An 18,465-nucleotide genomic window follows, 5' to 3' on the forward strand; every position below is an offset into this window, starting at 1 on the left:
TCGTAATACATCGTTCATGTTTTTTTATTGTATATATTATGTTTCGTTGTTAATAATAATTAACCAGTTTTTAATCCTACAAATATTTTCGGAAATTTTTGTGATCAAAAATTGCTGATAGTAGGAGATGAATTATAACTAACTAATATTCACATTTATAACAGTTGAGGGGGCACAGAACATCTCTGCAAAGAATCTTTTTTCAAATACCTCTGAAGATGCTGAAACGACTATGTTTGTTGATGATAAAAAACAAACGACAAATGATAATAAAACCGTTTCGAAACAAAGTGAAAACGATTCTACGGATAGCGTGGAAAAAGAGGATTCGTTGATTAATGTGTCTGAAGTGCACTCGCAAAGTACTAACCTTGACGCATCTAAGGAATTGGGATTGAAAGTCGAAAATTTATTGAGTAATTCGTTAAAAGAACAAGACGAAGATCTTAGCAATAAAGAAAATCAAGCAGCAAACATTATTAATGATTCGCTAAATAAAGACGATATAATTTCTAACGTATTATTACAAAGTCCAAAACCGTTATCCGCGAGTAACATAAACGCCAATAAGATAATTAAAGAGAAATGCAAATCTCCTAGTATTGATTCTACAGCGCATCGCCATTCAAAGGAATCATCGGAAGCAGTAATCGATACAGTCGTTCCTGTGAAAGAAATTACTGATAATAGTAATGCAACTAATACTTTAGCAGACACAAGTGAGACGATCACACTAATAAAAGAAGAGGACGCAGACAGTACCGATAATATGCAAAAATTAGAACTAAATACGGACACTGAATCATTAAACATGGTTCCGCCTGATGAACCTGCAACTAAACAGCTCGCGGTCGTAGAAGTCTGCGATGATTCGAGCTTCGATGATAGCATTCAGATTCTAGAGTGCGTTGAAAGCGACAGCAAACCGGACGATGAGCCGCCTACTGAAGTAGAGAGTAAATCTAAAGATCCAACAAAAGAAGATAACGATGAATCTCATGAAGACGCTAATATCAAGATGGACGTTTCAAGTTCAGGCATAGAAGAAACTACGAATACGAACACGGAATCTACAAAAGATAGTACAAGTCCAATTAAAACTACAGATAATGAAAGTGAAACAATAGAGGAAACTGATAAATCAGTTCGATCGATCGTTTCAGAAGACAGATGTGAGATGAATATTAAAGAAAGTAGTCAAGATGTAGAGCATGCAATAAAAGATTCAGAAGATGCAGAAAATGTAGAAACTGTAGACGCGACTAAGGATACAGAAAAAGCAAATGATGCAGAAAATGTTATGGAAACGGACGCGCTACATTCTACAGAAACGGTTTCGCATTCTGAGCTAAGTAATGCGACACTGTCAGCGTCGTTGGACTCGAATGTAGTTGAAAATACTCGGTCTTTCGTCGATTCGAAGGATGAGAGTACTACAAACAATTTAGAGAATATGGAAGAAGCGAAAGAATCCTCGGACTCTCATACGTGTCCGGAAGATTCTGTACCTACTAATAAAAATGAAGATAATGTAACGAGTGCGGTTAAAAGTAGTCAATCTTCCACTGTTACAGAGACGCCGGCTGAGTCTAGCGAAGAAGTGGCTGAGAAAGAGGAACTGTCGCAAAAAACTTCCGTATTGGATGATTCTGCAACTCCGAAAAAGCAATCCCAACCTAAATTAGAATCAAGTAACGAGCAAAAGAAGGCTGAAGTGAATCTAGAGGTGTCTAAGAAGAATCCAGAGAATATGGAAGTCGACGATAATGATTCTGATACCAACACGGTAAATTTATTTCAAGACGTTGTGGCCGACGAATGGAAGGAAAAGAGCGACGACGTAGATAAAAGTTCGGTGCACTCAATGTCTACAGAAAGGCTGGACAATGAAAGCGAAACGGAATGCGATCTTGTCTTAGTTGATAGGGAAGCATGGTTGGCTGCTGAAAACATAAAAATAGAAAAGGAGAAAGAAGTGCTCGATTATGATTCTGATGATTCTGTTCTAATAAAAGCGCGGAAGGATTCTTCACAGACGGAGCAAGATGACAAAACGAAAGATGGAGGTAAAAAAATGAATCTCAGAAGAAGTAAAGCCTCAAACGTAGATGATACGCGTAAATCTGTGCAGCAAGAGGAAATTAAAGATGGAGGACATGTAACGAAAGGTTCAGAAGACGTGGAAAATATAGGATCTGCAGAAGGTGTGAACAAGAAAAAATCTATAACAAAAGAAACTAAGGAAAAGTGTACGATTGAAGAAGATTTGAATAAGTCGCATTCTGATTCGCCATTAAACAAAAGTAAGTCAGCTGGAGATATTTCAAAGAAACGAAAATCGCTAAATAAATCGATTCAAAAAATGGACAATGACCGTGAGAAATCTAGTGAAACCGGAAGTGCGAAAAAGAAGAAATCGTTAAATAAGTCCAAGTCCGTAGAAAGTGAAATAGTGGACAGTGATTCCAAAAGTGAAGATATTTGTACAACTGTTAAGAGAAACGAGAAAGGGCAATCATCAAAGAAGAAAATAAAGCCAAGACAGATAGACGTGAATGTATCAGAAGAATCTGACGATAATTCTAAACAATCTGAAATTACTTCTAAGAAGATTAGCGCTACAAAGAAAAAGACTAATGAAAAATCGTCGCACTCCGATCGTGATGACTCCGATTCCGATCTCAATAAAAATAATTCAGATTCCGACGACTCGCAAAATGAAAGCGTAAGATTACCTAAGTTCCTGTTCGACGATGCAAGTGGTAGCGATGATGATAATGAATCTAATGGAAGTATAGACTCTGATATTCAAAGAGAATACAACCTTAATGGCGAAGACATCTCGAAATTTTCGGATGACGATGTACCGGGAGATGAATGCAGAGCGTCAGAAACTGAATCGTCAGACCCAGATGACGATGGATCAGATCTTATAGATTTCGTAGTTGATGATAATGAAGAAGACGAAGACGAAGACGAAGAAGAAGAAGAGGAAGAAGCTGGAGGGGAAGAAAATGAAGAAGAAATGGATAACGATGAAGAAGACGAAGAAGCACTAGAAGACAATGAAAAGTTGCAGTTGGAACAAGAAATGGATGAAGTTGAAGATGAAACGCAAGAACCAGTAACTGAAGAAGCAGATCAGAGTAAAAATAAACAAGAAATTGTTGACGAGAAAGAAGCTTTCAACAAAGAAAAAACTAAATTAAGGAAATCTCTCGATACAAGTCTGTCCAGAAAGATCGAGGACGATAAAAAGGAGAAAAATAGATCTAAGACGGATACGACTCAGATAGAAATAAATGAAGAGCACGACTCGTCTAATTTGTCTCTTTCAAATTCTTTTAAAATGAAAAAGACCAAACAAAAGTGTGTCTCAAATGAAGTTACAGACGATAAGGAGCATTCACTGAACGATTCTCAATTGATATTTACTAAAAACGTCCATAAACTTAGTAAATCAATGGAGTATAGCACGCCTAAGAGTAGTTTGTTTAAACGAGACAAATTTAATGTTAGTTTAGGGATCCCTTCTGTAGAATCAACCAACGAAGTATCTGAAACCGAAGAAGAGATTTATTCCAATGTGGGAGACGTTGAAAATAAAACATCAGCAACGGAAAAGAAATTAGAAAGGAATAAAAACAAGGAAAATTTCATGCATAGAAGTTTTCCATCTGTATTAATCGAACCGGAAGAAAAAACGAATCTTTCGAGGCGAATGTCTTCTCAAGTAACAGAATTAAATAAATCGGTACCTACCACGTCTAATGACTCGTCTACCACGAGGTATTTGAATAAAGATAAATTGAACGAAAGTGCACCAGAATTGAAATCCAGTAATAAGTTTAGAAAATCAGTGAATAGCAGTATAAACAACGAGCAGAATAGGGCATCGAATTCGTTTAGGGAGACGAATGTAAATGTCGAAAAACCAAATGTAGACATCGCTCAGGAAGTAGATGACTCGTTGAAAAAGAAACTGCTTAAAGTAGCTGATAACATAGAAACTAACGATCGTCAAAAGAAACGGAAGAAACGAAAACAACCAACGGCAGCAAAGACTGATTTTACCTTATTTGACGAAAACAATTCCACAAATATTACGGAAAAGAATCAAATACGCATTGTGTCTGTTACTAGTCTTGGTGAGAATAATGAAATGGAAATACATTCAAATGAAAAAATAAAAAAACAGAAGAAAAAGACTGTGCCTGTCACCATTGAAGAATCTTTAAAAGATCTTTATGAAGAGTTCGTTGAAGCAAAATCAGAAGACAATGATAGACCAATATGTAATGAAGGAAAGAAGAAAAAGAAGCGACAGAAAATTATCGTGGATAGTACGGAATGCACGAGTACAGAGATTAAAGTATGTACGAAGAAGACCGGTAAAAATAAGATTGTTACGTCTGAAGAACTTACGGTCGAAAAGTTACCTAACAAAAAGCAGAAATTATTGAAAAATATTGCTGCAGAAGGTGAACAAATCGTAGTTGAAAAATTACCCAAGAAAAAGCAAAAGTTATTAAGAAATCTGTCTTCGGAAAGTGAACAAACCCCAGTCGAACAATTGCCTAAGAAAAAACAGAAAGTATTAGAAGGTGAAGAAGATATGGTTGAAAATATGCAGAAGAAAAAGCAAAAGTTATCGAAAGATGTTAATTCAGAAGATAAAAATGTATTACTTGAAAAATTACTCAAAAAGAAGGTATTAAGCGATGTTGTGTCGCAAGATGAACAAATTCCAGCTGAGAAAGTATTTAAGAAAAAGCAGAAATTATCATCAAAAGTCGCACAAAGTGAGGAAGCCTCGCTTGAGAAACTGCCTAAGAAAAAGCAAAAATTACACCAATATAGCGATACAATGTCAGATTTAGATGAGGAATCGGAGGTAGTTGCATTTTCTAAAGCCCGAGATAAAGCATTAAAAATGACCAAATATACTACTGATAATCCTAAAACTAAGAAAGAATTGAAAAAGTGGCTACAGGGGGAATATATGCAGCAAGAAAATCAGATGTCGAAAAAAGGTGTTAAACGGCTTTCCGACGAATTTCTTGAAAATCTTCCAGACGTCCCGTCATTAAGAGCGAAGAAGAGGAAACTGTCGAAGTTTGAAGACCAAGTATTGCCATCACGTTCTATGTTCGATACAAAGATTAACGAAAGTATAACTGTAGATACGGAAGATATCATTCCATTAAGTTCCTTCGGAGGTACGACTAAGTTTAATGTTGTCAATCTTCAGAAATTGAAGAAAAAGAAAAAGCTTCCAGAAATAATTTCATTTAGACAGAAAATCCTTGCTAGAAATTCTCGACAGCCTATTTCGGCTTATTTAGCGTATTTGCAAAAGCAAAAGGCGTCGAGTAAAAAATAAGTTTTGTAATAATCCATACTAAACATTTAATTTATCTTCTATGTAATATGATCTGCAAGCATCGTAGAATATCATTTCGAGTGTAAAACTTGGGTGTAATGGTAATAATTGCTATCCTCTTTTTATATTTTATAGAGATTAGACGTATTATATATTGGTTATTGTAATCTAGTGTAAAGTAATGTACATTTTTTACTATAAATTGTTAATGCATTTCAGTAAATCGATACCAAATTATCAATGAATATTAATCGAATTGTTTTACTATGATAACTTCACTGTTCTAAAATAAACCGAAGTCTAATATGAAAATAAAGCTTCGTAGATGTTTGCAAAATCCCAATGTTGTTACATCTGTATAAGCGTTTTGTGAATATCTCGTACTGTAATGGAAATATATCGTTTTTATAAAAATAATTGGTAATATAATTTACAGTGCTTAATGGAAAAGTAATTTAATTCAAATTAAATTCAATCTAAAGCTGAAAATGTTTAAAGAAATTTAATGTTAATTTTGCGAATTTAGGTACTTTGTGTAACAGAACATACGCAACTTGTAGACAGTTTTATTAAATTAAAATTATACATAGAAAAAAGATTTATTAATAATACAATATTTGTACATTTCTAGCAAATAATTGTCGAAATGGGTATTAGTATTTTGCTCTGTAATGGATACTAATATTATTAGACATGTAATTCTTTAATGATTTCCTCTAAAGTACAATATACAAATAATAGATTCTTCTGTTTTATGCTCGTATTATGCAATTCTCAGGTACTTCTCTTTTTAAATTCAAGAAACAGGCACCGCTTCCTGTACTGTTTTCTCCCGTGAATATAACGCAGGCTAAACCGTTGATCGCCATATGCTGCCATAGTTTACGTATCCATTTATCTACTGTGTGAAACGTTTTTTCTATTTGGTCGGGTTTTAATTTCTCTTCTTGCAATCTAATGTGGCATAAAGTAAAAGCGTGTTCCATTGCTATCTGAGAAGCTCGATTTACGGCCAGTTTATCATTATCTGCAACTACAAGTCGCACCTGAAATAAAAGCATGATTTTGGTCAAATAAAAACGGAAATTATTGAGTCAAGCTATTTATAATTTAAATGCATACTTGATCATTTTTATCAAAATTTTCATCGTCCATAACATTGATGGAAGCAGTCAAATATTTAGAATATTCGTTCATAACTTTTTCGTTACCCACAACTGCTGCTGTTTTCTGGTCTTTTGTCACATATTTGAAAAGCGAAGTAGCGTACTTTTTTCTTTCCATTTTTAACGCCTGTTTGTATTCCTTCCGTTTTTCTTCCATTTTTAACACTTTATTGTATCGATGGAGTAACACAGCATCTCCATAGGCCACATTATTTGCTAATTTTAATTGTGCTAATTTCATAGAAGCTATTGAATCTTCGGTCGAACAATGTCCGCTTTTACTTTCCTGTATCCTCTCGCCGAGAAACTCTCTAGCTAAAGTTTGTAATTTTGTTTTTCTGGACCTGGTTAACGATTAGCATAATTTTGTTAGAAAAAATAAATTTCTTTAATAGCAAAATCCTAATATGAAAAAAAAAAGAGGTAATCGATTATTACCTATCACCAGTTATATTAAAAATTACAGCTGTATCGATAACATATGGATGCATCATTTTTAAGCTATGAAGATCAAAGTTTAAGCTTTGCCCCACAAGAATCGCATCTGCAGGAAGTAATTTTCGTAAAACTTGTTGGACATCGGTCAATGTAGTTGTCACGTCATCCAATAGTTCTTTTGTTATGCCACTGAATCGAGTGAGATAATCGATAATAGTATTTTCCGGTTTTACCAGACTTTCGTAAATAATCTGTGATAACAATTTCGTAGAATCTGCCTTTCCCACGTTAGAATAATATTAATTTTAAACTTACATCCAGCCTTTCGTCGACAACAGATATTCTGGTCAACTCCAATTCTCCGGTCGTTGTTTTACACATTTCACAATCTAAGCCAAACATTGGAGATTTTGCCGTAGCTTCTATATACTCGTCCTTCGTCATTACGTAATTTTCATATCTGAATACCAAACATATATCATTATAATACAAATACACTTAAGAATACATTCGTCGTTGATACTGACTTTTTCGCTAAATCGCCCTTCAGTGGTATCGGATAATTTTCTTCTATCAGTTGACATAAAGATAAAAGTAATTGTGTTCGAGAAAATTGATCATTATTAGGTAGTTCAGATGATTTTTTAACAGGTTCAGTATTATTCGAATTATAGTACTGCATCGGGAAAACAGTTCTTAATAATTTTATTACATCGCCTGTATTTTGCAGAGCAGCTTCTAATGATCCATATTCTGAAAAGAAATGTTAGTATATAGTTTTACATCTGTTATAACAATGGCTGATCCATTATCTTGCAACATATATACTTTTAATTAATCTATCGCTCTGTATCCCAGTTATGGGAACAGCTGCAAGATCTTCAACTACCGATCCTCCGTATGCTGTAGGTGTAACGACTTCCAAACGGAATTCCAATTTTGATGTTATATGCGGAAACATACTTTCGTAAGCCATAAAATGATACAGAGAAAGCCCTTCAATGACGAGGACCACGGTGTGCGTGACCTTTTAAAAAATTCAGTGATTACGTTTAGTGCTACTTTAAAAACGTCTGTGCATGTCTCTAACGTTTTTATTACCTTATTGTGCTTTTCAAGGTGACACCATCTTGATGGCGAATAAGGTGAATCAGTACCATGTATCGAGAATAGTAATAAATGCTGTATATCATTAAGGAAAATAGGAATTCTATCCTTCTCTTTACAATTAATACTTAAACTAGCATTTTCACCAACTGCTTTTAATTGAAGTCGCGGAAGTGTTTTAAGCCTCTTTTTACGTTCTTTTAATTCTTGCCTCAATTTTTGATACTCCTCCCCGATTAATCTGCAGTATGGGAAAGATAGTTGAAACCAGTATGTTCTCTTAGAAATCTATAGATGTACAATTTTACGAACTTTGGTTTTTTATTAGCCAGCGGATTCGAATCTTCTGTAATTATTGTGTCTTCTTTCTTTATTGATTTTTCCAAGTAATCCTCTTTCAGATCCTCGCTACAAGGTCGCTTCCGCTTCGAGCCTTCTACCATAGAAATATCACTACTACTGTCTGTATCATTGTTTTGACGTGCTTCTTCAGACTGTAATAATACTTATGAGATAAAATTCTCTGTAAACGTTTCATTTTTATAGATTATACTAACAGCTTTTTTAAGAGCAAGTATTTTTGCTTCTCTGTCCTTATCATTTAATTTAGTGATTTCCAGAAGCGCTGTCATCTTCTTTTTCTTTTTTTCTATTCTTTGTAATTGCTTTGCTGTTAAATTCTTCATAATATTTTCTTATTTTATTTTGTTTCAATGAAGTTAAAGTTATGCACCTTCAAAATAAGAAATCAGAAAAGTCTGTTGTACGTACTTGACAAATATTGAGTAACATGTTAACTTTATTGTTTATTATCTCCAAACATAAAGCATAAAGACAAACAATAGATTAATAATATAATAATATAAATGTAACGAAAGTAATATAATTCAGTATACGCTAAATTAAAATTATCAAATAAACCAAGTACCATACTTTATCGGTATCATAAAACATATGGATGGAATTGCTTAGAGAGATTACTTGCGAAGATAACATTTAAAATCAATCAATGTGCTTGAATTACCTGGGAATTGCGGAAAATGAAAAAACACTTGTATTATATGTAATGTAAGATAAATATTACACATTTCTATATTTGAATATAGGCGTAAGAGTCAGATATAGCCCTTGATAAATAAATACATTTGGTTATACGGAAATTCAATGATAATGTTCTTGGATTTCATGTGACTAAAGTTTCCAAGATAATCTTTCAATTTGATTTTTACTATAAGAAGATATCTATAATCAGTTTTAACGTTTTTCTTCCCATTACTTGGTTACCATCCATTGTTAAATATTAAAAATGCCACTTGATAAATTGTACAGCAAATGTTTTGCTCGAATAGTTACATAAAATGTGTTCGTTAAATAGAAAAATGTTTTGATCTTTTTATCAATTTAATTAAAAGCTACCTCGCGCAAAATAACAGACATATCGGGGAAACGATTATCGATTGTTAATCATGGTTTTATTTATATCGTTCAGATCCATGAAAATTTTATGAGATTAAAATGATAAAGGGAGTTGAAATATACTTTTGTAATATAAATTGAAAAGTATAGAAACGTTTGCAAAGGAATATTGACTACAAATAGTAACAGATATTTTGTTTGTTTGTTTAAAATGTGGTAGAAAACGTGAAAAAACGCGTACCATTGTTGATGACGTCGAGGTTAGGCTTTCATTGGGTTTCTATGATCACAATTAAAATGTTCACGGTAGAAGTATTTAAAGCAGCAGATGTAACATGTTTAAACCGCTTTTGTTTGTTAAATTTCACATAAACATTTTCATTTAAATGTATGTTATTTACAAACAGAGAGCACCGAGATGTTTTAGAGCACGTTATTTTACAATTATGACATTTGTCATCGCTAGAGGTCACCACATAATTGATATTATCGAAGTTACAGAATATTGAATTCTTTGTAAACAATAAAACGAGGACATTTTGTTTCAAAAGTTTAAATTAGAATGACAGTCAATCGTGGAACAAATTGATTGAATTGTCATAAATGAGATTCTTTTTAATTTTGTATTTTTTACACTATTGCAAAAAATTAAATAATTTCCATCGAAAAAGACAAAATTTTTATATAAAACATCTTCGTCGTAATAAATTTCTGTAAAGACTATTTTTAAAGTAGTATATTTATTACGTTTTAGGAAAAAGAATAATGAATTTACGTATGTATGTAAAAGCAATTTAAAAGTCACAGGAATGTGGAAGATTCTAATTTATGGTTCAATTAATAAAATATTAATGAACAGAAATGGTAATGGCTGAGATTGTGGCATAAATAGTGGTAGGATAAATTATTATTAAACTGTTTGAAAGATGTTTTATAGAAATTTTCTGCAACAAATTCTTCTGTACATAATTTATAGCGTTGAGAGGATGTATTCTTAACCTTATTTTCCGTTTGGAAGGATGTATTCTTAGATGATATGCTTAATTATATGTTTTAAATCATATGTGAGAAATAGATATTAACCAGGTTTCCCGAGCAGGTGCGTAGCACCTTCTTTGGTAGAATTTTATTAGATATTGTGCATACTACGAAATAGTACATGTTGGTATTAAATTGTTAACTAATTTTTTCATTATACATTTGGCCAACCCTGGGAAAAATTTCAATGGGGGATTCTAGAGGCCAAAATACGACGAAAATCAGGAATATCAATTTCTTGATTGAGCCTTCGGTAAAAAGTTATCAACAATTAAATTGAAAAATTTCAAATCGTTCTGGAAAAATTATTTTCAGTTGCGGGGGTCAATTACAATAATTTTTAGTCATTAGACATACCCTCGAAATCCTACCCACTTTCGAGAAAAAAATTCAGGAAGGTGGACAAGTTTTTCGACAAAATTCAAAAATTTCAAATCTTTCTGGAAAAATTATTTTCGGTTGCGGGGGTCAATTACAATCATTTTTGGTGAGTAGACATACCCCTGAAATCCTACCCACTTTCGAGAAAAAAATTCAAGCCTCCATCAACAAATTGGTATTCTTGATTTTCGTCTTATTTTGGCCTCTAGAATCTCCCATTAAAATTTTTCCCAGGGGTGGTTGAACACTCTGTATACAATAATCTTCATGAACGAGACAAGACGAGAGTAATCAACTTTAAGACTATACAAGTTGGAACAGTTAAAATTTTATAATAACTAATTATGAGACAGGCTTTGAAATGTTCAGATATTTTACGATTTACTGTTATTGCCCACTTTAAATGATTTAATCATTTTTCGTATTTTAATTTAGAATCAAACATGATGTGCTCGGGGTGCCCCCGTTTGAGAAAGGTCGAAGCTACGCTACTGTCAGAGAAAGCGACTATCCACGACCAGTGACACAAGCATCCACTTTACGATACATTATATGTATACACGGAGAAGATCAAAAGATTCTAAAGCGGGTACGATTATGCGCTTTATGCATCGGTGTGCATTCCCCACCCGCGCGGTGAAAACATATTTTTCACTTCAATCTGTTTCTTTCTTCTCTGAAGTAGCTCGCCGCGGCATTAGCGTAAAATCCTCGTCTATACACGGTGTTTGTTACGGTTTTAAATATGAATGATCACCATCTTACAGAATGCAACCATTTTTGCAAACATCTGACGTAACAACCACAACAATCGTTACTGGATTTTTGACGTGGAACAGCCATCAAATATGATCGAAGAACGAGAATATCTTAATTTCCGGTTCTTTCAAAGGTAATTTTAAGGTTAACTTAACTTTAACGTAAACGACATTCATTTTTTTCGTAACCTTCAATGACCTTATTAAAGGTTACCTTGGGAGGAATAACCTTGAATGGTAAGTAACTGTACCACAGACGTGGTCAAATTAATGCGATCACACGAGAAGAATCACGTTTCTTCCGACGAAATAGTTTATTATCTCATAAGCATACAACTTTTCCATAATTTAAACCATTATTTGACACAGCAAATTGAATATTCGTGACGATACAGTAATCGTATATTCTAGTTTCTTTAAATCACTTTAAAGAATCTACTGAAAATTGACTTCCGAGAAACACGTAAAATCTTCTGTGCAATATCTGCAGATTTTCTCGCGACAGTAAATAGGAGAAAGTCTTGTTCCCATGTACAAGTGAATTTAAATCAGGCCATACGAATGATACATCTGGTGTTAGGTTTCCTCCGTAATTGTCGCGTAAATTTAGTAGCGATACGTCCGTTTTGGGGCACGTACGTCGCGTTCGGTGCCCGTCGAATGCGTTCTTCCTAGAATTACGAGCAGTCGCGCAAGAAGAAGAGGTTAGGATTATTTACGATGGTCGTGCGATCGCTCGCGGGCGTACGTTTCCCACTTTCTCCACGATTCGTCGGCCGCGGTTTCTGTACGAGCATTTACAATCCTTGCTCGTCTTCTCGTTCCTAAACAATTTGATAACGCGCTGGGAAATGGAGCGACAGCACGACGATTGTTAAATTATCGACGTCGAACGGAAAGTTTCTGCGTTTTACGATATCGGCGTACGTCGTCGCGAGATTTAGCGACGCCATATTTGTTGGCAAACCAGCTGCACCGTCGTTGTTGGCGGATTTTATATCCTTCGAACTAATTAATAAGCGTTACTTATTTTATTTGCGACACAATGCGTCGCGCGAAATGCCAAGTAGAACATTTATCGTCGCCGCGAGTGAAAGAAAGAAGAAAGTGTAAAGATTGTCGCGGTTCGATACGTTTTGGCACTTTTGGAAAATTATCTTCGCCATCGACAGGTGAAATTGGGAAGTTATATTTTATTTGAAACAAACATTAGAAATAGTTCAGATAATATTTCTGTCCTTTATTTCCTCGCTGTGTCATTGTTTTACCGAAAGAAACTTGAAAAAGAGGGCGACAAATCCATTTATAATTTTTTATTTTATTTACTTATTTTTTATTTCTGTTAAAAATTTTTCTTTATTAAGGAAACTGCACCCGTAACATTATTCGTTTTTAGTTGGAGAATTATTTATTTTTAAGGCTCGTAATCGACCGATACGGATCTATTATTAATTGCAATCCGCTCACTCTAGTTTCTAAATTTCTAATCACGTTAAGAAGATTTGCGCCACGCATAAATTTCCATACATCAAACCATTTGTCCATCGTATCTTGAACGTGAATGCTTACATTATTAACGACTTCTTATAAACAGTCTCGATCAACTTTCTATAGTACGCGATAAAAAATATCCGGGATGAATCTAAAAGATTTAATTACTCGCGAAGCCTATCAGTAATCGTAAATGGAATCTGTGCAGGCTCGATTTTATTCATAAGCGCGGTTTATCATGGTATCTTCGGTTGTTGTTAACAAGAAACTGAAAGTATTCTCGTGCATCTTTTTTTTTTTCATCGACTATTGCGCAATGTCTGGCGCAGTGAAAACTCGAACAGTCACTTTCATAGTTCAACAAACGCTTCTATTGGCATGTAATTAGCTATTTTTAATTCTCATTATAATAAAATATTCATTGCATCGATATTATTCGATCAAATTTCATTTAAATCACAAGCTTTATACAGGGTGTTCGGTCAACCATGGGAAAAATTTTAATAGGAGATTCTAGAGGCCAAAATAGGACGAAAATCAAGAATGTCAATTTGTTCATGGAGGCTTCGTTAAAAAGTTATTAACTCTTATTGTCCCACCCGTTCTGAATTTTTTTCTCGAAAATGCGCAGGATTTCGGGGGTATGTCTATTCACCAAAAATGATTGTAATTGACCCCCACAGCTAACAATATTTTTTTCAGAACGATTTGAAATATTTTAATTTCGTCAAAAAATTTCATAACTTCTCGAATTTTTTTCTCAAAAGTGGGTAGGATTTCGGGGGTATGTCTATTCACCAAAAATGATTGTAATTGACCCCCACAGCTAACAATATTTTTTTCAGAACGATTTGAAATATTTTAATTTCGTCAAAAAATTTCACAACTTCTCGAATTTTTTTCTCGAAAGTGGGTAGGATTTCGGGGGTATGTCTATTCACCAAAAATGATTGTAATTGACCCCTGTAACTAAATATAATTTTTTTAGAATCATTTGAAATTTTTTTATTTCGTCTAAAAATTTCACTACCTATTCGAATTTTTTTCTCGAAAACAGGTAGGAATTCGGGGGTATGTCTATTGACCAAAAATGATTGTAATTGACCCCTGTAACTAAATATAATTTTTTTAGTACGATTTCAAATATTTTAATTTCGTCAAAAAGTTTCACACCTTCTCGAATTTTTTTCTCGAAAGTGGGTAGGATTTTGGGGGTATGTCTATTCACCAAAAATGATTGTAATTGACCCCCACAGCTAACAATATTTTTCCCAGAACGATTTGAAATATTTTAATTTCGTCTCAAAATTTCACTACCTATTCGAATTTTTTTCTCGAAAACGGGTAGGAATTCGGGGGTATGTCTATTGACCAAAAATGCTTGTAATTGACTTCTGTAACTAAATATAAGTTTTTTAGAATCATTTGAAATTTTTTAATTTCGTCTAAAAATTTTACTACCTACTCGAATTTTTTTTTCGAAAATGGGTAGAATTTCGAGGGTATATGTATTCACCAAAAATGCTTAGAATTGACCCCTGCAATCAAAAATAATTTTTCCAGAACGATTTGAAATTTTTGAATTTAATTGTTAATAACTTTTTAACGAAGCCTCCATCATCGAATTAGTATTCTTGATTTTCATCTTATTTTGGCCTCTAGAATCCCCCATTAAAAGTTTTTCCAGGGATGGCCGAACACCCTGTATTTGTAACGTAACATAACCTATAAAGCTTCATGGAAAAAGAGGTAAACGCGTCTGTTGATTTAAGAGACTGTGAGCTTTATTTGTTGTCCGTGGACGCGGACGATCGTCATAAGTACTATTTACGTGACAACGATGCCAATGAGGGGCACGCAAATTTTCGTGTACAGGATGATTAACGACCGTCGAAGTCAAGTAAAAAGTCTACCGATTGCACAACAAACACGACCACGAGTACCGTCTTAAAAGCGCGATGCGTATTGTAGCCTACGTACGTGCAGATTTTTATCAAATATTTCGTTAACACGAGTCGCTAAGGTGGACACGTTTCTGAAAAATGGCGATACTATCGAGAAAGGAACATAATAAATATACTCGTTTCACGATCGACACGATTATTTCGTATTATTATTCTTTCAATTATTAATCTCTAGACGCGTTGTTTTAACGCGTGATTTCGAAGCGAGACGATAATTTAATTGAATATCGCACGCCTGCTGGTGTTTATCTGTAACTCGACGCGAAGTCTACAGCGAAATAGTCGTGTTCACGGGTGCCACTATCTTTGTGTTTGATACTTTTGCTACGTGGGTAGTCCGGCATATACGCGTGGTGACGCAAACGTCCCGTACGCGTTGATAATTCTAATAGCACCAAATAATAAACACAGGATGTTATCGAATTTCACCGGGAAACCCGATAGTTTAATAGCCACGAAGCGATGTAAAATTCGAAAGTAAATAATAACTGGAAACGGTGAAGTTCAGCCTTGATGTTCGAGTTTGCGCGAGCCGAAGTCGTATCCAAAAATGTGAAAAAATTCAGAGGCATTCCCAATACCGGGGCACGTGTCGTGGAATTTTTTCAGATTTTTCGATCGACAAACCAGGCTACGAAAAATGAAATCCGTCGGTCCCGATTCGATTGCGAGAAGAGAGGCGCAGCGGCGTATAATGGTACGCGCTGCTGCATTGTAAGTAAATGGTGTAACGCAAGAGCGTGCTCTCTAATTGTAAATGTGTCCAGGGACGCCTCGGAGACGATGCATCGCAAGCGGGTTTCCGAGTCGGTCGTCGAATTCATTGTGAGGGAAGATAAAAAAGGATCACGGATGAATGCGCCGCGAGCGAGAGCGACCGCGAACGCACACAATCGCGCGGGAATTTGCATAACATTCGGCGCGACGTAGAAAACCGTAGTTACACTGTCGCAGAGACACGCACGGAGAGGCTGCTCAATTACAAACGCCTCTCAATGGGTTAACGACGCGAAATTTCGAAACCGCTCTCGACCGTTGCTCACGCACCAAACGTACCATACATCGATAAATAAAAGGACTTTCAACGGCTTCCTTTTATCATTTCTCTCGATCTCGTTCACTGTCGCGCACACCTCTAACCCTTTCACCATTAAACGGACACTGGTAATGCGAACTTCCTCGATTAGCGTCGCTTCTACGATTATTTCGACGCTAGGATCAATGTTATAATACTTTTTATACGAGTTATGTGACAGGAAATGGTCGATTTAATCTTTCTGTTTGTTTGAAATAGTTTTAGCGAGATTTAGTAATCTGTTACTTAGTTTAATGTACCAGTATGGAAAGAAAACTTGTTTCTCTTATTTTGGTTTTTACCAAATGTTGTTTGTCACACTCTGTGTATTACTTTTATTTACGAAGTGGTTCTTCTTAACAGACAAGTATTGCCCAATTACCATACCAATAGAGAAGTGTAAATGATATAAATAGTATAAGAAAACCAATAGTCATATCAATTCTAACCTAACTACGGAACTCTGTACTCCGTTTCCAAGATTTTAGCGTTGCTAATAGGGACTTTGGGGCTCTTTCAATTCTAATTAATGGGCAAAGTAATACCTAATTACAGAACAATATAAACGACATATAAAAAGTCACCAATTTTACGTGTTTTTTCCCCGAGCGGTCACCCATCCTCGTGGTGGTCGCACCCACCGTGCTTCACGTTGGTAATCAAACGAGCTCCGGCGTTTCCAACGTACCGCAACCATCGACAAGTTTCATCTTTAATTTATTCATACGTAAACAAGCGTTTCTCATTGAGTAAATTGAATCACCATTACGGTGAATACGAGTGGGTACTGTATGTATTCTAGTTTTAGAAATGCGTAAAAATAATTACTTTTTGCAATTTTATTCTTTGTAAATCAGGCCCTACAAATAAATAAATTTTCTCGCGAGACCTATCGTCGAAGCCGTTGATTTCACGTTGTAGATATAGGATTCTGCGAATGCTCTTAATATCGTTGCGGCACTGCATTGTAAACAGCGCGTTAACTTCGCCAAAGACGACCGACACCTTTGTAATTAGGCCGCATCCTGGAATTGTCTCCTTCGAGAAGGTGTGTTATTTCAAAGGACGCGAGGCAAGGGACACGTGTCCAGTCTCAATCTAGACACCGAACGAGTAACACGCGAATACATTTATTATCGTTAACCTCTGCACAGAAATTGACGGTTTTAACACTTTGACTGCCACGCCACCTATACATAGGTGACAGGATTCACCACTATAGAACTAGAAAAATTCATTCTCAAGTTGAGACGTAGAGGTTACAAAAGTAAGTGCCGAAAGAAATTTTAGGTTATGTAGGTTACAACGGTCTAAAATCGAAACTTTAGGCTCGCAGAGTATCGTACGGTTTTGATCAGGCAGTGAACGTGTTAAAATAGTTTATTTTTGGGCCCGAAGGAAGCGTACGCGGGATCCACGGAACGCGAACGGTTGGAACGGCGATGGAACCGAGAAAAAGCATTGCAAAACTCGCGTTCGAGCGTCGATCGCGTACAAGCGGGACTCACGTATACGCGTACACGTTTCCGTTGTGTCGCGTCCACGGACGCAAACAGAGGCAGGGCTCGATGTGTGCGCGGTGTTTAGAAAGTCCGACAACGAGAACACGGTGAGGTACACCTTGGTACCAGAAGACATACCCATCGGAAAGGTGTACCAGAAGGTTCACCAGCTTCACCGTCGGTGGGGGTAACCCTAAGCTAGCGGTGTCAGACGGTGCCGGGCGCTCACTGCTCGTCGATTCGCCGAGCGATCGACATCGAGTGTTCCCGTCGATCGAGACAAAGACAGGATTTTTCGTCCACGGAGGATCACCTCGTACGGAAGAGAAATATTAAAAAATAAACGAGAGAGAAGAAGAGACGCAGCGATCGGCTCTCTCCCTCCCCGGTGATTCCAGTCAGTGGTGAAAAGGAAGCTTCTGGAGAAGAATGGAGAAGGATCAGCCGGATTCCTTGGCGACCGTAGCCGTCGTCTCGGAGAAGATGGCCCAGCCTCACAGCAATTACGCGCCCAGCGAGGTTTACTCCTCCGCCGAGCCACCTCCGGTAAGCGTTTCAGACCTTATTCGCCAACTACCGTTAGAACGGATGTCGAGAAATATTTATTTTCGGTGGGGAACGAATTAACATTTTATCGACACCTAACCTATTTAATCGACTTCTGGGAATCCCACGGTTATCGACCGCTAATCGACTTTTCGTCGTCCAACGATTATCGACCGGTTTCCGTAATCTTAAGCGGTAGA

General features: G+C 35.8%; 3 protein-coding genes across 6 annotated transcripts in view; 2 read left to right on the plus strand and 1 right to left on the minus strand.

Moving 5' to 3' along the window:
- The window catches only part of LOC143342966 (uncharacterized), a 39,734-nt gene extending 33,791 nt beyond the window's left edge, over window positions 1-5,943 (plus strand). For all 3 annotated transcript variants that reach the window (XM_076767335.1, XM_076767336.1, XM_076767334.1), the window contains exon 5: window positions 165-5,943. In XM_076767335.1, the coding sequence (XP_076623450.1) occupies window positions 165-5,383 (5,219 nt within the window). In that variant the 3' untranslated portion in view covers window positions 5,384-5,943. The remainder of the gene's footprint in view (window positions 1-164) is intronic.
- On the minus strand, window positions 5,934-9,988 carry Rexo5 (RNA exonuclease 5). 2 transcript variants are annotated; one of them, XM_076767351.1, is made up of 10 exons: window positions 9,752-9,988; window positions 8,652-8,827; window positions 8,407-8,588; window positions 8,089-8,335; window positions 7,816-8,014; window positions 7,515-7,740; window positions 7,303-7,447; window positions 6,988-7,238; window positions 6,506-6,893; window positions 5,934-6,429 (listed from the first exon to the last, which is right to left on the minus strand). In XM_076767351.1, the coding sequence occupies exons 2-10, from the start codon at window positions 8,778-8,780 to the stop codon at window positions 6,136-6,138; spliced, it is 2,061 nt and encodes a 686-aa protein (XP_076623466.1). In that variant the 5' UTR covers window positions 8,781-8,827; window positions 9,752-9,988; the 3' UTR covers window positions 5,934-6,135. The 2 variants fall into 2 exon arrangements, with proteins under 2 accessions (XP_076623466.1, XP_076623467.1); XM_076767352.1 differs by lacking the exon at window positions 8,652-8,827.
- A 7,938-nt stretch (window positions 9,989-17,926) lies between these two features.
- LOC143342402 (uncharacterized) overlaps window positions 17,927-18,465 on the plus strand; it is a 29,632-nt gene continuing 29,093 nt past the window's right edge. Inside the window, exon 1 of the mRNA XM_076766232.1 lies at window positions 17,927-18,265. Coding sequence (XP_076622347.1) covers window positions 18,149-18,265 — 117 coding nt within the window. The 5' untranslated portion in view covers window positions 17,927-18,148. The remainder of the gene's footprint in view (window positions 18,266-18,465) is intronic.

This window comes from Colletes latitarsis, chromosome 6 (assembly GCF_051014445.1).
Source record: "Colletes latitarsis isolate SP2378_abdomen chromosome 6, iyColLati1, whole genome shotgun sequence".
In the NCBI taxonomy this organism is placed as follows: domain Eukaryota; kingdom Metazoa; phylum Arthropoda; class Insecta; order Hymenoptera; family Colletidae; genus Colletes; species Colletes latitarsis.